The 22,363-nt window shown below is 44.6% G+C and overlaps 2 protein-coding genes across 3 annotated transcripts in view; one reads left to right on the forward strand and one right to left on the reverse strand.

The window, feature by feature from the left end:
* Positions 1–14,603, forward strand: part of LOC137792848 (voltage-dependent T-type calcium channel subunit alpha-1H-like) — a 35,378-nt gene extending 20,775 nt beyond the window's left edge. Inside the window, exons 18-33 of the mRNA XM_068588622.1 lie at positions 618–686; positions 869–1,053; positions 1,145–1,271; positions 2,489–2,614; positions 2,728–2,817; positions 3,271–3,463; positions 4,710–4,861; positions 4,983–5,092; positions 5,196–5,329; positions 5,433–5,503; positions 7,682–7,760; positions 8,102–8,223; positions 8,668–8,964; positions 9,048–9,192; positions 11,388–11,950; positions 12,063–14,603. Coding sequence (XP_068444723.1) covers positions 618–686; positions 869–1,053; positions 1,145–1,271; positions 2,489–2,614; positions 2,728–2,817; positions 3,271–3,463; positions 4,710–4,861; positions 4,983–5,092; positions 5,196–5,329; positions 5,433–5,503; positions 7,682–7,760; positions 8,102–8,223; positions 8,668–8,964; positions 9,048–9,192; positions 11,388–11,950; positions 12,063–12,758 — 3,159 coding nt within the window. The 3' untranslated portion in view covers positions 12,759–14,603. The remainder of the gene's footprint in view (positions 1–617; positions 687–868; positions 1,054–1,144; positions 1,272–2,488; positions 2,615–2,727; positions 2,818–3,270; positions 3,464–4,709; positions 4,862–4,982; positions 5,093–5,195; positions 5,330–5,432; positions 5,504–7,681; positions 7,761–8,101; positions 8,224–8,667; positions 8,965–9,047; positions 9,193–11,387; positions 11,951–12,062) is intronic.
* Positions 14,604–15,332: 729 nt separating this feature from the next.
* LOC137793070 (synaptogyrin-1-like) lies at positions 15,333–21,381 on the reverse strand. 2 transcript variants are annotated; one of them, XM_068589003.1, is made up of 4 exons: positions 21,191–21,381; positions 19,199–19,433; positions 18,362–18,507; positions 15,333–16,361 (listed from the first exon to the last, which is right to left on the reverse strand). In XM_068589003.1, the coding sequence occupies exons 1-4, from the start codon at positions 21,293–21,295 to the stop codon at positions 16,134–16,136; spliced, it is 714 nt and encodes a 237-aa protein (XP_068445104.1). In that variant the 5' UTR covers positions 21,296–21,381; the 3' UTR covers positions 15,333–16,133. The 2 variants fall into 2 exon arrangements, with proteins under 2 accessions (XP_068445104.1, XP_068445106.1); XM_068589005.1 differs by lacking the exon at positions 15,333–16,361 and adding an exon at positions 18,097–18,228.
* Between the last annotated feature and the right edge of the window lie 982 nt (positions 21,382–22,363).

Here is a 22,363-nt window from a genome sequence, read left to right on the forward strand (position 1 = left end):
AGCAGAAACATTTCCACTTTCGTCCACAGGGACTTCCAAACCCAACTCAAAAGGAAAGTTCCTTGCAGTAGCTTTTAACCTCAACTTACTGGTTGTAATGTTCCACTGAAACTCATCTGGTTTGGTCTTTTTAATTATATTCTATCAACAGGATTTCTAACTTGATTGTGTTTTTTTAGTTGTAGTCTTTCCTTATTCAGCTCTGTGTCCGAGTGGTGCGATATGAATAAACTTGCCTCGTCTTTAGCAGAAATCTGATTCTGACATCCAGTCCCAGCCTCAAACAGCCCTAAAGAAGTGTCTTATATCTCATGACCAGTCCTCACAAAGACACTCAACAAACTGTTGATTACAGCCGAGTTCATGTGTTTGTTGCTGATGTAACAGCGGAGACGTTTTCAGAACATGTGCTGTTCTTAGTATTTTCCTTTATCGTGGTTGCGCTCCAACCTTAATGGATTTTCATCTCAGCTCATTATTTATAACACAATGAAGTGAGAGCACCAAAGCTACTGGGAAACAAACCCCTTAAATTGATGGATGCGCTTCTCTGCGTGTGTCTGTAGACACTCACACGTGTACATAAATGTATATGTGTGTGTGTGTGTGTCTGACAGGAGCGGGTGTTCCTCAGTGTGTCCAATTACGTCTTCACAGTGATCTTCGTGGCTGAAATGATGGTCAAGGTAACTAGACACGTTTCCTGAACCAGCACTTCACTCCAGATTCATTTTCTGGTAAAAAAAAAAAAATGGCAATTTTCTTTCTGAGTGGGGATCAGGATTGCTTTTGACGACTAATTTCACATCGCATATTATCCAACTCGTAATATCCATTTTTCTTCCCCCGGTACTTTTCTTGTGCTCAGGTGGTAGCTATGGGCATGTACTTTGGAAACGGCGTGTACCTGCAGAGCAGCTGGAACATCCTAGACGGACTGCTGGTGTTCGTGTCCATGGTGGACATCCTGGTCTCCATCGCGTCAGCCGGCGGTAATCGGATCTTAGGCATCCTCCGGGTGCTCCGTCTGCTCCGCACATTGCGACCGCTCCGGTATTATTATTATCATTTCTTGCGTTCCACTGCGTTAATGCTATCTGGTGTACTTGTGTAGCATGTGTGTGTGACTGTGTGTGTGTCGCAGGGTGATAAGTCGGGCTCCTGGTCTAAAACTGGTGGTGGAGACTCTGATCACGTCGCTCAGACCCATCGGCAACATTGTGCTCATCTGCTGCGCTTTTTTCATCGTGTTTGGGATTCTGGGAGTTCAGGTAATCCCTTACACCGATTATTCCTCGTTCATTATTAAGCCTTGTTTGTTTTTTTTTTCTTCGTTCAAACAATACTCAGTTTAAACTTATTTTTATTCGGGATTTGTGCTCCCAAACATACAAAGCTTGTTGTCTTTTCCCGCTGCAAGAAAACACTGATCCCCATCGTTTAAAACTAACGAGCCACGAGTCAGAAAAATGCTTCAGGTGATAAAACTGGGAGAGAAAAAATTGGGGGCGAAATGCAAATGAGCTGCTGATTATGCGCCAGAGTCCCTGGAAGTAATTAAAAATACAATGGTTGAACTACAGAGGGATTGTGCTGGAGAAGCGTTTTTTTTGTTTTTTTTTAATTGCACCTTCACCTGCATTTCTATAATATTAATCAATTAATGTTGTTATATATTCATTTCAGGCAATTTGGCATATTGTTATCATTTTTTTTTATTAAAGACCTGTACCTGTATTAAAAAAGGAAACATACCCAGTTGTACAGGTAATGAAAGATTATCATGTTATAAATCAGTGTTTCGCCATCTGCGGGCCAAAGATAAGAAGTAAAATATTGATTAAAGTGTAGTTTATTTTATCTTTACTTTGGACTAGTAATTGATTCTTTTGAAATCCTGGATAGTTTCATCTCTTCAGGCCTTGATATCCTTCAAATATCCTTCAAAGCGCAGGATCTGTGAGGGTATAATGCTCTTTGTTTGAACTGCTCGTAACTCACACACGCATCGCTTCATTTTAAAGGCTAGTAAGCCAAAAAGGTATTTAAATATTTATCCCAATGGTATTTTGCTACTAAAAGTCATTGACTGTAAAGGGCGTCTGTAAACTCTCCTCCTCTTAGGTATTTTCTGGTTCCCATTTTTGGAAATAATCCCGCAGTTATTCTCATGAATGCTTGGACAGGAAATGATGCTTGATGAATGGTGAAGCTAATCTCACCACACAGACACAGTGTTTCTCAAAAACACACTTGCACTGAATCACACTGTAATGAGAACAGTCCATGCCGGAGTGTGTAATAGCCGTGAAGCAGACTGGACCAGATGGCACTTTAGCTGCAACATACAGTCGGCCTGAAGGCTCTCGCGGAGTAATTTACTGTACAGTCATCGTCTACGAGCTTTGTTTACGTTACCTCGCGGTCACAGTGTTCTTGTGTGTGTGTGTGTGTCTGCGTGTGTGTCTGTGTGCACACATGAATACAGCTGTTTAAAGGGAAGTTCTTCCACTGTGACGGGCTCGACGTGAGCAAAATCACCAATAAAACACATTGTCTGGAGGCGGGGTACCGCTGGGTTCGCCGGAAATACAACTTTGACAACTTGGGACAGGTTTGTCACACACACACACACACACACACACACACCAAAAGGGCTGACACCTACTCTTACAAAAAGTAATTGACAGCGTGACACTGATGTATGTGTGTGTGTCACTCTTTCAGGCGCTGATGTCACTGTTTGTGTTGTCGTGTAAAGACGGCTGGGTCAGCATCATGTACGACGGCCTGGACGCCGTCGCAGTGGACAAGCAGGTGAAGAGACACACACACACACACACACACACACACACACACACACGCACTGAGGAAGAGAGGAGCTGTGGGAAGTTAAAAAATAATATCAGGGAGGCATACGAACCATTCAGCCAGTATATATTGTCTTTTACTGTGTTTTGGTTCTGTTTTTTTTGGAGCCTCCGGCTCCATTTGATGTTGTTTGTTTCAAGCAGAATATTTCAGGAGTGAAGAGAGGTGTAAGGAAAGACAAAAGGCAGATGGGTGAATAGATGTGGGTTGACAGTGCAGTGCTGACTCAGGATTTACATTGTCTTCTTGTTTATGCTCTCCCCTCTTCTTCCTCGCCACCGCTTCCACACCTCTTTCGTCACTGTTTGGTCTTCCTCTCTTTGACTTTTTGTCCCCGTGTTACCTCCTCTCCTCCTCCTCTTATCTCCTTCCCATTTTCTCCATCTGTCCTCTCTGCAGCCAATTAGAAACAACAACCCCTGGATGCTGCTGTTTTTCATCTCTTTCCTCCTCATCGTCAGCTTTTTCGTGCTCAACATGTTTGTGGGCGTGGTCGTGGAGAACTTTCACAAGTGTCGCCAGCAGCAGGAGGAGGAGGAGGCGCGGATGAGGGAGGAGAAGCGGCAGAAACGGATGGAGAAGAGGAGGAGAAGTGAGATAACGGGAGGGAGTGGGGAATGACAGACACGACAGACGGAAAGTGTGTGGACGTATTGAACGTTACACTCGCATGCGATCGTGATTCCAAAACCACATTTTTATGCTTTTAAAACAGCCCCCCCAATTGTTTCCGACAATATTTTGGTATTTGCTTTCATTCTTACACGATGACATCGTTCTCAGTGTCCGTTCTGCCATTAAAACCAGTGTATCAATGTCCACTGACTAGTGCGTCTTACTTCAGGCTTATAAGATAAGATAAGATAATCCTTTGTTAGTCCCGCAGCGGGGAAATGTTCAGGATTACAGCATCACAGGGTAAAGTGCAAAAAAGGGACATAAAAAAAAAGTATCAAAAGAAAGAAATAAAATAACCAATAAAAACCAGTAAAGACTCCACAGTGACTGAAATATTTTATATTCAGACATAATACCTATTATTGTACATTATATATACATATTCTTGTCAATATAATCTGTAGCGATATCATTTTAATCCCTAATTTGAACTATGGGGCCCAAACCAGGAAAAACATCCCGACACCAAACGTACACGAGACGAGCGGTTATCCACACGAACAGACACATGATCTGTTACACACAAACAGACACATGATCTGTTACACACAAACAAACACATGATCTGTTACACACAAACAAACACATGATCTGTTACACACAAACAAACACATGATCTGTTACACACGAACAGACACATGATGAACCTCTTTTCTCCACACACGTGCTGTACGAGTACATGCATACTTATCATGCTCGTCTCTGTCTTCCTCCGTCCTTCTCTCTCTCTCTCTCTCTCTCTCTCTCTCTCTCTCTCTCTCTCTCTCTCTCTCTCTCTCTCTCTCCGCAGTGCAATCTCTCGTAGTGCTTTCCTCTTAGTCAGTTAACTGTCTGGCAGCAGACAGCGAGACTTTTTGCCCAAAGACACCTTGAGGTGCCATGCGGCGTGCCGGTGTGTGTGTGTGTCTGTGTGTGCGTGTGTGATGGATAGGGTTGAATTCCTGAGGTGGCACTTCCAGTCCGAACTCACACACACTCACACACACACACACACAAAGCAGCGCGCCACTTGGCATCCACTTCATCAGTGACTTCATAGATCATAGTATGCTTTTCTTTCAGAAGCATTTAATGACTCTGTCTCTCTCTCTGTGTGTGTGTGTGTGTGTGTGTGTGTGCGTGTGTGCGTGCGCGCGTGCGTGTGTGTGTGTAAAACACAGGGGCCATGGAGAAGCCGTACTTCGCTGACTACTCCCCGCTGCGTCGGACCATCCACACCGTGTGCACCAGCCACTACCTGGACCTCTTCATCACCATCATCATCTTCACAAACCTCCTCACCATGAGCATGGAGCACTACAACCAGCCTCGGGTAACCATGGCAACAACTTCTACCACCTGCCCTAGAACCATAGTAATGAAGCCGTGTGCGGTGTACAGTACAGCTACAGTGTGTGTGTGTGTGTGTGTGTGTGTGTGTGTGTGTCCCGCAGTACTTTGAGGAGATACTGAAGTACTGCAATTACGTCTTCACGGTGGTTTTCGTCATCGAGACGATCCTCAAACTCATCGCTTTCGGCCTGCGCCGCTTTTTCAAAGAGAGGTATTCCAGCTCTCGCTGTCGCTACAAAGACTCACACACACACACACACAGCTTTGTCTTTAACATTCTTTCTTTGTTTGTGTGTGTGTGTCTGTGTGTGAAGATGGAACCAGTTGGACCTGGCCATTGTGTTGTTGTCCATCATGGGAATCGCACTGGAAGAAATAGACCTGAATGCTTCCCTCCCCATCAACCCGACCATCATACGCATCATGAGAGTCCTGCGGATAACAAGAGGTACACGCACACACACACACACACACACACACGGTGACTCAAACACACAACAAAAACATGATGATATGTGGCCGATAAGAGCTGACGCGTTACACTATTTCAGTGCTGAAGCTGTTGAAGATGGCGACAGGAATGAGAGCTCTGCTGGACACGGTGATGCAAGCGCTGCCTCAGGTGAGAGGCAGCACAGCTGCTGTGAAATACATCGTGTCTCTTTAACTCTGAGCCTGGTTTCCAGATCTGAACAATTGCAGACAGCTTGTTTTATTCAGCAATTTATCAGGCCTGGCACCGACTGCCCCCCCCCCCCCCTCCTCCTTCATGATTTACTGACATTCCCCCAACAGACTGTTCAGTGACACTAAATAACCACCAAACAAGCGTGACGACATCCTCATATTTAGCCAAAGGGCTAATGGTCGATGCTTCAAATGTATCAGCGCGGCTGATAAATCCTCGTTTCAATCATTACTTTTATGGCACATCACTTCACAGCTGCTTTGGTGCGATTGTTTTGCCGCTGAACGTCTGCGCGTTGATAAAATAGGAAGCAGAAAGTCCAGTCGGAGAGCTTATCATCACACAGACGCCACACAGCAATTTATTCCCCTTTTAGGCAGGATTTTTTTAAAACTCTGCCATAAAGTCGCAGCAGCAGCAATATTTTTTTTCTTCCCGTTGTAAAATTAGCCCCGTATTTCTTCCAGGTTTGGATAATTGTGCTTATCTGATTGGTGAGTAAAAAGCAGGGCATTTCCAGGTGACATTGCTCTGGAATGCAGCAAAAGTGATTTATGAGGCCGGATTTAAGTTTTTTTTTCTTTTTGCTCGCATCTCTCCGATGTCACCTGTCTCATTTAGGATGCTGCATTTCTTCTTCCTTTTTGACGCAGTGCTATTGTTGGCGTCCACGAGACTTTGCAAGCAAGCTCTAAACCATCAGCTGAGATACACACACCGCCGGTAGACACGTTTCACGGCCCGGCTCCAGGGACGGAAATGTCGTTTGCTCGGATCACCTTTTTGATCCAGACGGAAATATCGCAACTATTGTGAATTGTTGTGATTTTTTTTTTTTTACAGCCATGCATTGTCCCAGATGGATAAAGCCTAATGACTGGATCCTCTGACTTTTCCTCTCGCGCCAACATGAGGTTTTGTCCATTACCACCAGATAGATCGTCGTGTGTTTTGCTGAACACGTTCATGTCTCCTGCAGGATAAATTATGTTTATAACCTTTTATCATCCGGTCAAAATATTAATTTATCCAATATGTTGGTCCTGCAAAAAACAAAAAAAAGTTGACTATTTATTTAGAGTTTGGGGTGAACAAGCTAATGCTAGCACAACAAACTAAGATGGTCGACACGGTGAATATGATTTCCTTTTTCACAGCATATTGAAATTAGCGTTTAATTAAAGCCGCCATTGTGACTCTCGGACTTGTTGGAATATGAAATGTGTGAAAACTAATTGGTGGGAATGGCGGACCCGGGATGATGCGCTCTGGTGTGGAGGGAGGCTTCAGGAAGGATCTACCACAGCGCCTGAGCTCAGCGGCCCCTCGTGGGACCCCACCAGAAATGAGAGAGTCGAGAGGAAAAGGGGAGGGCTGGTGGGGCGCAGTAAATGAGAACAGGTGTGCTGTGCAAAGAGACATTTTTCTTAACCGTCTGTTTTCCTGCTCCTGAAAATGCAGCAAAAAGTATTACCGCTATTCCTTTTCCCTTTTGAATTGAAATGGGTTATTCCTGAATCACTGCACACGGAGCTTGACAGTGCTTTCGCTCCACGGCCGCATGTTCATCTACGCACGTTTTCCAACAAAGAAAATAGCAAAATACCCATGATCCTTTACTCTGCCTTCCCACCCACGAATAATGCCAAAAGCCTTTGAAGTGGTGGATCATCGCAGGGGATTGAACCCGGGTCTTTGCAGAGGTGTCCAGGTGAACTTCATCAATAGCTTTAGCCGTCGTCCAATCAGACGTCTGCATACTTTGTGGGGGGGGGGAAGGCAAGCCAAGTCCCTTCGTTATCAGAATAAACAGGCGAGCCTGTGGTTCATGAGGACTGGATCCAGGCTTTGAAAGTGCACTTCTGTTTCTTAAAACAAAACGTGGAGATATATACGGTTCAAAACCGGGTGTCATGGCGGCTTCTAATGTGTTTTTAAAGATGTGGAAAACAAAAGCGGCCTCTGTCTAGGGCCTCTCTCTATCTGTTTGCATGCCTGTGTCTCTCTCAATGTATACTGTACATGTCCTTTTTTTTTCTGTGTTTCATACACTGTATATATCTGTGTGTGTGTGTGTGTGTGTGTGTGTGTGTGTGTAATATGTCTGTCTAGGTGGGGAATCTGGGTCTGCTCTTCATGTTGCTGTTCTTCATCTATGCAGCTCTGGGAGTTGAGCTCTTTGGAAAACTGGGTTAGTGTGTGTGTGTGTGTGTGCGTGTACGTGCATGCGTGCGTGCGTGCATGTGAGTGTGTGCATGCATACGTATCTATGCGGATGCACAGATGCGCGTGTGAGAGTGCGTGTGTGTGTGTGTGTGTGTGTGTGTGTGCCCCAGCTGACTCTGGTGAGATATCTGTACATTACGTAACATGCATAAATTCTGTTGTTACATACATTAATTATGTCAATTTATAAGCAGTGTTCTACTGAGCACTCTAATCTACACAAAGTTGTCTTTCTTCTCTCCCATCGCCTTCCTCTCGTACACTTAGTGCCTCTAAGACTCTTCTCCTCTCTTCATCCTCTTTCAGAGTGTTCAGATGAGAACCCATGCGAGGGTCTTAGTCGCCACGCTACCTTTGACAACTTCGGCATGGCTTTCCTCACACTCTTCAGGGTGTCTACCGGGGACAACTGGAATGGGATTATGAAGGTTATTTTTCTCCCTCTGCTGTGTGTGTGTGTGTGTGTGTGTGTTTTTTCTTCTTTTTTTTTTTTTTTTTTAAAGAAGATGGATGGACGAGAAAATCCATGTTTGTGTCTGTGTCTGTGTGTCTGTGTGTCTGTGTGTGTGTGTCTGTGTCGGTCTCAAAGCACCGGTTCTGAGACAGGCGTTGCATTAAGCGGAGAGAAGATCACTGTTTTTATGACAGAATAAGAGCTGCTGACATTAGAGGTTTAGGAGAGTGTATTATTCTTCTGTGACAGGCTCAAGGTCTGCTCACACTCAGATCCACATCTCCCCCTGTTGGAGAAGAGGTGAACTACAACAAAGGCGGCCTGAACATTGACTATCACCTTAAATCACTTTCATCCATCATACTTTTTTCCCCCCACATTGCTTGATATCCTCTTCTCTTACCACGTCGGCGTCCAGGACACGCTGCGAGAGTGTCGCCCGCAGGAGCGCCACTGCCTCACCTACCTGCCCCTGATCTCGCCCATTTACTTCGTCACCTTCGTCCTCACGGCCCAGTTCGTGCTGGTCAACGTGGTCGTGGCCGTCCTCATGAAGCACCTGGAGGAGAGCAACAAGGAGGCGCTGCTGGACGAGCTGGAGGAGAAGAAGGAGCGGGAGGAGATGAAGGAGCGGGAGGAGGCCAGCCGCCGCCGCCTCAGCGCCGCGTCCGCGGGCGGAGACCCGCTGGCGCCGAACGCCGGCACACCTGCTCAGGTAAACGGACGGGGGGAGAGAGGAGGGGGGGGGCAAAGGGGGACAATAACGATGACGGCGCTGATGATGATCTTGTGTGGCAGGTCGAGGATGAGGACTGTTCCCATGGCAACATGCTGAGCATAGGACGCATGCTGTCTCTCCCCAGCGACAGCCACGTCCAGCCACTCAGATGCTCCCCTTACCCGCCCCTTTGCCACGAGGCGTACGCCGGCTACAGCTACTCAGGTAATTTGGTTGTTTATAGCCAATTAAATTAAGGAACATTTCACTCACTGTGTGCTACAACAACGCTAACTGATTGCCGGAAAGGTTATTGCGTCCATAAATAGCAGAGAAGGCTGTTGAGATGTGATGCAGCACAACAAGAGTCACTGTTAGTACAGAGCGCAGGGAGGGACGGGCGTTTTAATATTGGTGACAAATTGGTAGGACTTAGTGTTTTTGCCTACATAGCACATTTGGTGTCATTTTCTTCCCCACAGCTGCTGGTCCCTTCCCTCTCTTTAGTTTCAGCGCTTTAGATGAGCTTGGTCTGTGCAAATTTGTCAATCCAAGCAGCGAAACACAGCGTTTTATTGATGTGCACAATATAAATGAACCCCGCTGAGATTGTATACCACAAAGACGTGTAATTTGTGACCAAAAAAATGATACACATGTTAGAAAACATTCATTAAATGGCAAAATATACACAGCAGGGCTACTCACTTAAACAGCAGTGTAATGGATGCAACCTATTTTTATTTTATATCTACTGATTAATACATACTAGTAGTGAGTATTTACAGAAGCAGCAGGACGGTGTTTCTGTGAGTGACTCCACATAAACTGCCGTGTTTATGTCCACGGTAATGAAGCGTGTGGAGCAGAATGAACGAGTCACTCGGGAGGCTCATCGATGTGTTTTTATTAGTTCTTGGACGACAATGAAGCTCTTTGGCACGGAGGAAGACATTATATCAGCCTTTGGATAAACAGACTAAACGTGTTAATAGGGTCAGTTGATTGTTGTTGGTTTTTTTTTTTAATGCCAGACTTACCCTGATGATTTGATTTTAACCAAGAGGGAAAGAGAGTTCCCTAAAATGAAACCTATCTGTCTGATACCTCAGCTCATGACATGAAATACGAGTGAAACGAGTCATCAAATGATCTGGTTACTTCTATTTATATATATATATATATATATATATATATATATATATATATATATATATATATATATATATATATATATATATATATTTTTTTTTTTTTTTGCGTTAACCATTTTTACATTCATGTTAGCAAAAACATATTTGGAAAACATCTACATCTTTGTGAGAAGTGTTTTTTTTCCGGCGCCTAAATAAAATCTCTAATCGCAAAATCCATCTGATCTCCAGACAATTCTCGTTTTCAATGAGACTCCCGTCTTTAGAAATCCTGTTTTCTGTTTCCATGCTGCCGCGCCGGCGCCGGCCGTGGCCCGAGGCGCCGTGTTCTCTGCTTTGTTCGTCCGTCCTTGTGGCCGATCCGTTCTCTTGAGCGGAATATCTCAGCGGCGGCCTGATGGGAATTTTCTTCAGACCTGACACAAACGTCCCCCCTGGACTCCAGGAAGGAACTGATTAGATTTCGGTGGTCAAAGGTTAAGGTCACCGTGAACTCATCTCCGTCACATTCTTGTGATATCTCAGCAGCGAATTTCTCCAAGTTTGACACAAACTTGGATTCAACGCTGAACTGATTATATTTGGCCGATCAAAGGTCACCGCGACTCTAAAATCTGTCCCACTCTCAAGGAATGCAGGACACCGGGGATGTTTCTTCACATCTGACCCAAATGTCAAGCGCTCAAGTGGGTGAAACTGATTTGAATTGTGTGGTCAAAAGGTCAATGTGGCTACACAAACGATGTTTTTATTTATTTATTTTACATCTGAATACATTACATTTCATTTCGCTGACGCTTTTATCCAAAGCGACTTACAATAAGTGCATCCACCCGTGAGTAGAAACTCAGAACAACAAGAATCAAGAAGGTACAATTCCTTTAATAACATTAAACTACAAAGTGCTATCAGTGAGATACATTTAAGTCAAGGTATAGTTGAAAAAGATGTGTTTTTTTTGGGTGGCGACTGTGGATCAGTGGTGAGCATGCCTGTCCACGGCTCCGCTAGTCCATGTCGTTGTGTCCTTGAGCAAGACACTTAACCCCTAATTGTTCCCTGTTGCTGGACAGCAAATAGTCGTGACTTTGTTGAATGATTATGACAATGTCACACAAATCATTTCTAACAGGATAAAACGGTGACATTTTTGGAGAGGCGTGGATGTAAACTGCCGCGCGACTGGTTGGCGGAGGCATACGGCCACAAGCTTCGCACTCCTGGTTTTCTTGTCGTCGATGTCACGCCGTGTGATCTTCTCTGCAGGCTCCGTGTCGTCTCTGGCCTCCAGCGGCGGCGGCGGCTCGCTGCTGCAGGTCCCGGGGGCTCTGCCGGCCTTCAGCCACGCCTCACTGGGGACGGGACGCAGCTCGAGGCCGAAGATCTGCCTCAGCACGACTCAGAGCGTCGACAGACACCCCTCGCACAGAGCCAACCCGGCGGACTGCGTCGAGGGCTACAGGTTTAGCCCGGCTCACAGAATAAACAGACACAGGCTCAGCTCGGCTCACAGTATAGACGGATACAGATCCAGCCCGGCGCGTCGAATAAACAGACACAGGCTCAGCTCCACTCGCAGTATGGACGGATACAGGCTCCACCCGGACCACAACGCAGACCGACCCAAACTCATGTCCAGCCACAGCATCGAAAGACATTCCTCGCTTAGATTGAGTCCCACCGACAGCGCCAGCAGGCGTCCCTCCCAGTGGCTCAGTCCTGAGGACAGTTTAGACAGAAACAAGCTGAGTCCCTCATACGTTCCAGATAGTTCGATCCAGAGGAGACCGGCATCCTTCCACACTGCGAGCAGACAGCTACGAAGACAGGTGTGTTATCATTGACGCTCCTCTTCATTTGTACTGCCTTTCCATGCCTCTTACGCGACATTTTGAAAAAAAACTCATCGTGTCTTCTCCGTGTGTTTGTGTGCATGCGCAGGAGGCCGTGCGCTGCGACTCTCTGGATCAGAGCGGCTCGGCCGAGGACCTGGCAGAGCCCCGCCTCGCTGTGGCCGCCGCTTCTTCCACGCCGCCGCGCCAGCGATCGTCCAGCGTGCACACGCTGAAATACGCCCACCCCCAGAGGGTCATCTCATGCAGGAGCCACAGCCGGAGCCACAGTGAAACCACTGTGCAGGAGCACGACGCGCCCGAGCCGGCCATCTGCGCCTCGCAGCCGGAAGCAGATGCGGAGGCGAGGCCCGTCTGCCTGCAGAGGCCGTCCAGCCTGAAGGTCCCCGGCGGCGGCGGCGGCGAATCCATCACATCGACGCCGCTCTGTGCTTCCAGGGCGGCCGACCCGGACCCCCAGTTGGACGACGCCGACGAGGAAGTCAGTCGCATCACCGGCTCGGACGAGGCACACCCGCACACACAGCTCCCTCCCGGCTCCTCGCACAAAAGCAGACACCTCACGCCGAGCCCCGCGGAGCACAGGAGCCGCCTCAGTCAATCGGTGTCTCCCGTGTCGGGCAGGAACAGGAAGCAGAGGACGAGCCCGCCGCCGGGAGAGGAGCCGGTTACGATGGCGACGCAGCTGATGGACAGCAGTATCGAGCTGAGACGGCGGACTCTGTCGTTTGATGCAACAACCGCCTCTCCGAATCAACCAGAGGAGAGTTCAGCGGACGACTAGGAGGACACAGCGCCGGTGGATTGGTTGTTCTGTTTCAAGCGGAGGAGTCCGATGTGCTGCCGAAGCACACGAGAGGGGCGGGAGCCGCAATCCAACGCAGGAGGGATCCCTGTCCTTGGGACCCGCCCCTCGTCCCGTCCCGTCCAATCACAAGATTTTTCACAGGGTGTTCGGGGATAAATCTTTCGGACTGCGTGTGTCTGAGTGCGTATGCGTTCAAAGACTCGTTCCCGTCGTGCTGTGTGCACACGAGGAGACGTTTCCTTTACTTCTATCATAGTCCTAGTTTTAGTTCAGACATAGTAGTCACTCCCCTGCTCTATTTACTCAAACATTAACCTTCCGCTTGCTTGCCGTCCTCCCCTCTGCCCTCACGCTCGTCCTTTCCCTCGCACCTCAAGCCTGTCGGTCAGAGGTCAAGACAAACTTACCCGTAAGTGCAGCACAGGTTAAGTGATCTGCTCATGTGCACATAGACACCGAGGCAACACAGACACTAACGTTTATTTGAATTATTCATCAATCTGCAGATTATTTTCGTGATGAATCAATGAATTTCTCGCTCTCGAAAACATCAGAAAGATTTCCGATAGACAATGAAAAGCCGAGAATCTCCACATTTGAGAGTCTTGAACGACTAAACCATATTGATTGATTATTCATAAAAATACTGCTGTTTCTGTTCTGATTCGAACAGTTTTATTCCCGGTTTGAAACGCGGTATCTCCTCCAGTCTTATAAGAACTGTTTTATTGGTTTACTTTTCGTATATTTTCCCAATGTCATCCTCTGCGGTGCATACATTTTTAACAGTTTATGTTTACAAAAGAAATAGATTTTTAAGTGTTGAATCCACAAAAGTTATAGCTGACAAATACTTTTATATAAAAATGCTTAATTTGTAATTGCACGCTTATGTAGATCAATGCAGGCACATTTTGTTGGAGAAAAGAAACCAAATTGTACAGCCGCTCGTTAAAAGTGAAGCTAAAATGAGAATGTCACGTCTAACAGAGTGAACGTTTTTGTTTTTTACACATCACAATTGTTTTCCTACCTCTTAACCTTACAGTAAACTGCCACTGGAAGTTGCTCGATCATCCCCAGATTGCAGTATTTGGTCAAATCAAACACGGACAACTTTTTGATGTTTGAAAAACCCCTTTCCCCGGCCCGAATCCAATCGTCCCTGACAGTCGGTCAAATCAATTTACGCTTAGAGCCTCCGAGTTAAAATCGTACAGTGTGACCTTGGCTTTAGTAGTTTCTACCTCTCTTTATTCCTGATCCCTCCCAATCGAATGTTCAGTCCGCTCGGTTTCTCACCGCTTCAACTTTCCTTTTTCTCTGTCTTGGTATTCTCAGGGTAGAGGTAGTTAAGACGCAGGTGAGTATGAAGCGTGCGGTCACAGGTCTGCAGAGTGAGATTGCCCCCTGCTGTCCGAAGCCAGAGCCGGCCCCCTGTCACCTGACGCTCGGAGAGATTTCGTTGTTCGGGGCGAAATTCAGATTCAGACAGAAGCAGATGTACAGAAGGGCTTTATTCAGGTGATATATAACGGTGTGTAAAACTTTGTAGAAAAAAAAAAGCTAAGATTATATTTTATTAACACAGCAGCGGTGATATGAGAACTGCACAGGTAAATTTCTACATTTTTGAATGTCAATTTATCTGCCGGTGATGATGAGGACGACTGACGGTGATGTCAGTGTAGGAGGACGCTGGTTATGAGAATGACGACGATAAAGAGGACTCTGTGATGCAGTTGTTCATGATATTGTATAATGTTCCTGCAGAAAGAAAGCAGGGAGTAATATACAGTAAGCTCACCTGCAGTAACATGATTGGACAGTGCTGGAATAAAACCACTTCCTGTCTGACTTTCATTCGACTCCATCACCTTTTTTCTCAAACTGTTCTGTCCCCATATATTTATATAAATAGTATATAATGTAGACACTTTTAATGAGTATTTTTCCCCTACACTTTGTCTTGTATTACTTTTTTAATGATATTAATCGGGACTTAATATTCTGTCACTTTACGACAACATATTTTACATACTATTCTTTTCACGTCAATATATAGTGACTTTTTGATCAGGAGACGCTATATTACGACTTGTTGTGACATCTTTACATATTTTTGGGGGGAAAACTATACGATGACTTTCTATGAAATTTCTTCACGATAAATTATGCAATTACTTATTTCATGAGATTCGTATTTGTTTTGATATACTATTTCTTGCGCAACCTTTTTATGTCCTTCTGTATCAAGCATTGACTTAACCGGCGAGAACTCTCTGTGGCACCTCAACATTATCTGCCTAATCCAAAAATAAAGATAACATACAGTACGGCTGCTGCCTGCTGGTGCTAATAAGCTTGAACACACTTTCTAATTATACCCCTCCAGTGGATGTTGATTAATATGCCTAACACATCCTTGGATCTCAATACATCATTTTACGAAAAAAGGAGTTTCTTACATTGCAAGAAGCAAAAATTAAGCTATTCAAAGTTGATGTGGATAAAAAAAAATACACTCACAGCTCTGATTGTGGTGGTGAATAGATTTTATTTTTTCATACAGTATGTCACTGTACCACATCTGCATATCACAATAAAATATTTAATCACATGAATTTTTCACACTGAAACACTGTAGCATTCAGAATGCGTTAAGCTGTCCTGCCTTTGTTTTCTTGCCAAGAGAAATGTCACAATTTCTGCCAACCCCGCACTAATTTCCTCGCAATCTACTGGTCAAGCTGCCTGTCGGTCTCAATTTCACCGGATCGGAGGCCACGTCTCTGCGGGGCAGCTGGTTCGCAGTCGGCCCTCAGTCAGACGAAGCAGATCAACAACGCTTCAAGGCTCCGCGGCTTCACTGCCCTTCATATTTCCCTCACTAAAGACCTTGTATCCCTTGATAAGGCAGATGGAGCATCACCACAGATCTAACATCTATGTTATTCTGCATCCCTGCATACAAACATGCAGCCAGGTTGTATGTGGGTGTACCTCCAGGTAGGCGTGTGTGTACATACACTGTATATATATATACACATACATGTGTTTATGTGTTTCCACTTCTACACATATATCCAGGTGTGAGTGAGTACAGCTGTCTTTGCGTGCATCAATGTGTGTGAATGTGTGTGTGTGTGTGCATAAGAAGACAATTCTTGACACATAGTTTCTACTAACTAAGCTGAGCCAGCAGTTGCCAGGGTGAAAATAGATCATACATCCTCACATGACCCAAAAAGCCCACCAATCCAGAGACAGGATGGAAAGCCACTAATCAGCGAGGCGGGACGTTGTCGTGCCCGCGTCGAACACGGTGTATGCCAACACACACCTCTGTCACTAGAAGGCCGGAGCCACAGGTCTCTGCTGTGTGAGTTTCTGGGGGTCCAGGGTTTCGGTGAAGGGGGGCGCTTGATAGGGGTTGGTGGTTACTATTGTCGCTCCGTTAGCGATGGGGTACGGTGTCGCTCGAGCACTGCCGGAGTGAGGATCCAGATGTTGCCATGTGAACAAGTTTTTGTTGCTGCCAGTTAAGAAGCGCCGCAGTGCACTCAGCGTCAGTACAGCCTGTTAGTAACACACACACACACACACACGCACACACACACGCACACACACACACAAACACGCGTTAGCAGAGGCTGTTGCTTACAAACTGATTTGCATTTCCACTGTTCCTACACAATTTCTCAGCGAGACGAAGCGTCTAGAGCTATGCTAACAGCCAAATGCTAACATCAGTATGCTAACATGCTTACATGTTGGTGTGAAGCAGGAACGTTTACCAGGTTCACCATCTTATTTGAGTGTGTTAGCATGCTAACATTTGCCAATTAGCCTTTAACATAAACTACGGTTGGAGCTAACTATAATGTCCTTAGCTTACATTTGTAGATATTTGGTCATAAACCAAAGGAAGGGATGAATGGAGATTTTGATCTGATGAAAAGTCAGGGCTTCACCAACATTCATGGGATTCAAGCTCCAGATATTATGAATGTCCCAACAAAATTTGGCAATCCATCCAATAGCTGTTGACAATGTTGACAAAGTCAAAAAACATAAACGACCCATGATCCAGTGTCCAAAACATACATTTTTAAGAACCTTGTGAGGATTTAGTTCTCGGTTCCTCCTTCAGAGTCCATATGTACAAACTTCAAGCGTGGAAATACAAAAAAGCTAGTCAGTAACTAAAAGTGGCGAGCCAAATCCCATCACAAGACACATTGTGATCCTTAAATTGTCATTCATCTTAGTTTAATCCTTCTAACCTTTTTAAGATTCGATGCACCCTCATTGTTAATCTCTGACTGCAGCTGTTGAGCAGCGGTCTCCATTGTTGTTCTTTTTAATAGCACGATTGTCCTCTTCAATACGAGGTGGCTATTGTTATTGTGTTTGTTGTCCTTGTTGTGATGTAAGACCACACCTGCAACTTCTGAAAGGCCCTAGAACTGGAGCAGTCATTATAATCTCCTGAGCAGCGCCTGAATTGAGGTCCAGGAACTCGTTTCCAAAGGGAACAAAACTGTTTGGTTCCCTTTATGGTCAGTTACGGCGGTAAAAAAGAGCTATTACGTAAAGAGCATCTTATTGTATTCTACTGTATACCATCCATGCTCGGTAAATACTCCTCCATGCCCCCAGTTTATGAGGCCGATTTCTTTTTTTAAAGCATAACGTGTTAAATCAGGTAATTTCCTCAGACAGAAAGCCAGAAAAAAACTAAAGTGAGTGTCTGAGGATGTTGTAGGCTATTTTTTAAATTTGCAATTGTTGTTATTTAAGTTTCGCTGAGAGCAGCTTCTTTTCAGGAACACTCTGTTCACATCCCCACATTTACATACTGTCACACCTTGAAACTGCTCTGCAGAGCCGCAGCCCGACCTGTTGGCTACTGAGCAGCGGTACTGATCAGTTGGGGGTTAAGATCCTTGCTCAAGGGCACCTTAATAGTTGCAAGGAAGGACTTGCAAGCGCTGCTCTTTCATTTTCCACACCAACATTTATCACGCTTGTCAGTAGATCGAAGTCGAAAAGCTTCAACCTTTGGGCCACCACGCCCAACAAATTCATGACCAGTATTGATGATAATGAAGACAGAGTAACCACAAACAGATCCATTAAATAAAAAAGGTTTTTACGTCCATTTGTCAAACAAATCTTTAGTCTTAATTAGTGATTCTTCGCAAACTGTAATTCAAAAATGAACAATAACCTTTTTCAGTTTTTGATTTAAACACAAAAACAGTGGATCACAACATTGAGCATCATTATGATTAGTATGGGAATGGTGTGTGTGTGTGTGTGTGTGTGTGTGTTAGACTAGAGAGAAGGAGAGGGTGGGGATGCTCTTTGGTAAGAGCCTTTGATTGTCCTCCATGAAGGAAATGCCCTGAAAGCTGTTCATTGCCAGCACACACTGAAAACCCTGAAATACACACACATACAAACAAACAAACAAACAAGATGATGATGATGATGATGATCACACGCATGAACACACACATACATACAGGCAAAGGACAGGCAGGTTTTAGACAAACGGGTATGAACATACACACCCAGGTCAGGATGGAGAAGAAGCAGAAGGTGATGGTGGCTCTGGCGGCGTCGGAGCCCTGGGCCAATGGCAGCTCCTCTGGGGAGGTCGCCTGCCACTGATTGGCCAGAAAACAGAAGCCAACGAACCACAGGAAGCATGCAAGACCTGGAGGCGGGAGACAATTGTTTCAAACAGAAAGCTTACACTGCTTCTACTTTATTTTCAAAATAGAATATAACTTTTTGTTTTCATTGGAGTATCTTTTTCTTTTATGTTCTCTAATATCTTCAAGTCGTTATCGGTGGAAACAACAACATAATGCTTTACAGAAGTTCTGTGAGGCTCGACGAGGCACGGCATTACTTTGAGCTAAATGCTGACGTCATAAGGTTTAGCCGTCTTTGTTTTGCTTGTTCACTGCGTAGGATTGTTTATTAGCACTAGAGTTCAAAATGTTTGAATTGATGATGGCTGAAAAGCTGACAAACTGAAAAAAAAATCTTCAGCACACCAAAGTTAATACAGCTTATCTTCTGGGGACCGCGTTCATACATTGTGCCAATCCCCCCTGCAGCTGTTGAGCAGGCTATTAGCTAATCTAAGCTAACCAGCTGCTCGCATATTTACCATCCAGACATGAGCGTGTTATCATGCATTCCTCTGTACAACACTGTAATGTTGCAGCTGATAAAAAAAATCATTTGAAGTACATCAAATACTTTATCTGTTGGGCATTGTGTGAGTTTTACCAACAAAAAAAAGTATACTACATCCTAATTTATGTGTTAACTTACTAAAGTTGTCAAATTCAGAAGTGAAGACATGTTGGTGAGTCACGTGTTTGTGTATTATGTACCAGAGAAGCCGAGGTCCAGCATTACGGCCCGTCTTCTGTCCTTGACGCTGCTGATGGAGGGGAAGTAAATGTCCAGGATCAGGAAAAAGATGCAGCCCAAGAAGCAGGCCACGCCCACGGTGACGCCGTAGTTACAGGCATCGGCGTTGTTGTTAAAGACACATAGCAAACGCTCGCTGCCGATGTTGATGTAGCCCTCGTTCACGATGCAGCTGAACACCACCATGGAGAAAACCTGTGAGGGAGGGGGGGGGGGGGGGCACGTGAGCGGCTCCATTATTGTCACAGGTAGAAGAGAATGAACTCACTCTGGTGTCTGAATGCCTTTCATTCCTCATGCAGACCACACACACACACACACACACACACACGCACACACACACACACACACACACACACACACACACACACACACACACACACCAGAACAAACAGCTTCTGCTCAAGTGTGCGTGTGTGTGCGTGTGCATGTGTGTGTATGTGTAGATGACATACAAAGATACACTTTTCTGTGTTTTAAAGGGTAAGTTCACACAAACACATATTTTCTCAATGAGGATTATAAACTCAGTGATTATAAAATAGTCCTCCAGTAGGTTGAAGGGTCAGTGCACACAAACTACACAACACTCTCCACTTGTTTCTATACTGGTGTATGCGTGCAGACGGCTTTATTTGCAGAGATTTTGAGATATTCTCAAGTAACATTGTTTCTGTGAGGATTCACAGTTTTGCTGAAACAATAGAAGGCCTCAATGTTGACCGCCCAACCCTTCAAATGTGTTTAAGAACTATGAAGACATGAAATTGGGCTTTTTGGAAATTGTGATGGATGTTTTTCCCTATTAGTATGCTTTATATTTTATAGAGAAAGGGATTATTGGACTAATTAATGAAATAATTGGATTTTGTATTGCTAATGTACACAACTCTTAGTTTTAGACCAACTTGCCATTTCGGAACAATACGCAGAACATATTAACAAATAGATTTGCAGAGCAGGTGAACACTTCAGGTAAGCAGCTCCGTCATCTACTCAGTTGTTTTTGATTTATAACAAAAGTTTCATGAAATAAAACATTTCATGAACCTCGGTTGGCAATGTTTTGCAATTTGAGTGAACTAATCTGTTTGTAATATGGTTACTTCATCCCTTTAAAAACTGGATTATCACCAAACTAACCGCACAATATGACAATGAAGAGCTGTCAACAACATTTTATTTGTTTATTTAGGGTCCTTTTCACTCTTTTTCCTCACATAAACAATTAATCAATTAAGAAAATTAATTAAATTTAAATACATTTAAACATGGAAATAATGGCGCTTTGCAGCACTTTTCTTAGCAATTCAATTTAATGTATTTGTATTATTAATGGTGCTGAACTGATTACAGTTCTTCCTCTTGAGGTTTACGGATGTATTTCACTTTGTTGCTGTTTATTTTAAGGAGCACTGGCACATCAAGTCATGTTGAACTGAATTTTGAGAAACAGAGTCAGACAGAAATAGATCACGTGCTCCTGTTAACTCGCTATACGCCTCCTTTAAAGCCAAATTGTTCCTTCCGTGCACATTGCATGCTGTATGGTGACTCACAAGCTGCACAGCATCGCACCAGAGAGACAAATGGAGGTGTTACATTCTGCTTAGGGGACATTTGTGCCGCTATCGAGACACAAAGAAGCTCCAGATAAACATATGGTAATCAGACACTGGTCCTCGAGCTCCAGCCAGAAGCTGCATCTCTAAATAAAAAAAAAAATCATTTATATTTACTAGACCGAGCTGCACGACGGAGATTGATTTCAAAGATACTGAGTCATTTATTAAAATAAAAATAAAAACCGACACATCTTTGTGAAACACAAAAGGAAAAAGCGCGAGAGACACAAAAGATGTGAATGGGAGAGAGACAGAGAGGTGGGAGGCGGGTGCAGGTGGGCCTGTCCATTGATGTAAACCCGCACGCTGCAGCGGAGGCTCGCTTACCCACGACATCAGCCTGAGGACGGTCCGCGGGTGCGTGAAGAAGGCGACCGGATCGAAGGGGACGCTCCCGGCCTTCGCGGCGCCGTAAGCTCCCGCTGGCTCCATCCTTCCTTCCGGCAGTGTGTGCAGCCCGACGCCCGGCGAGACGACGAGAGGAGACGGTCAGAGCAGCAGTGCGCGCGGCGGCGGCGGCGGCGGCGGCGTCCAGCCTCCGCGTGAAGTCACAGCGCGTCACCGGCGGAGCTGCGCCGCGCAGCGCGAGCTGCCAATCATCATCGTGTTTTTATCCACCTTGTTTTTGTTGTTGGTGGGGGGTTTTTTTTAGATGTTAGGCTGATGAATATATATGGGAGCCCATTTCCGCCACAGACAAAAGAAAAAAATGAGGACCCCAAAAAAATAAATAATCGACTTTTTTTTTTTTCGTTGACGAAAATAATTTAAAAAAAACATCTAAGCAATACGTTGTTTCATCACTTTGGTTTCACAGTACCTTGAGTTAGATGTAAATATGTATTGTTCATACAACAAAACAAGTATAAGTCACATAATAGTCCAATCTTGTTTCAATTCACTATTCTTTCAATTTAACATTGAAAGCACTGATTTATATTCAAGTGCTCTTGTTATTTACCAAAAGATAACTTGGCAATGTCAGCCACCTTTAAACCTTTTGAGCGGTTACTTTAAAGTAAATAATTCATTTAAAATATGTGTGGACTTTGCATTCTACTCAGTTGTTAAAAATAGTTAATGGAAGGACAAGAATGTACTTTGTGTGTACAAATATTAGCTACAATTATATTTAGGCTTTTATTTGGGCTGAGCAATGGTTCCATTATTTTGATAGATGAAACAAACTGACGTTTTTTAAAGTACAAATGTTCAGCAAGATGGTTAAAATATATCCACATTGTTATATGGCATATCAGCAGGGCTGCAGGTGATAAACCGAAGCCCCGCCCCCAAAGACGCGCCACTTTTTTTCAGATTTATTCAGTTACCTGTTGAGTTAAAATGTCTTTATTTTTCCTCCACATGAACATTTCAATGCAGTTTCAAAACCACATCACACAGGAAGGAACAATTCCCTGTTGAGGAAACTGAATATTTTAAAATCAATATTTCAGTGCCTGAAAGTTTTTATATTCAAATATATTATATTAGAAAATA

Source organism: Clinocottus analis, unplaced genomic scaffold (assembly GCF_023055335.1).
Source record: "Clinocottus analis isolate CAN_PGR_092001 unplaced genomic scaffold, fCliAna1.0.p SCAF_22, whole genome shotgun sequence".
Lineage (NCBI taxonomy): Eukaryota > Metazoa > Chordata > Actinopteri > Perciformes > Cottidae > Clinocottus > Clinocottus analis.

Excerpts from the sequence above, each read along its gene's own strand:
- LOC137793070 (XM_068589003.1), bottom strand. The coding sequence starts at position 21,295 with ATGGAGCCAGCGGGAGCTTACGGCGCCGCGAAGGCCGGGAGCGTCCCC. Across the intron at positions 19,434-21,190 it reads TCCTCAGGCTGATGTCGTGG|GTTTTCTCCATGGTGGTGTT; the intron begins GTAAGCGAGCCT and ends CCTCCCTCACAG. Across the intron at positions 16,362-18,361 it reads TCTTCTCCATCCTGACCTGG|GCTGTACTGACGCTGAGTGC; the intron begins GTGTGTATGTTC and ends TGTTACTAACAG.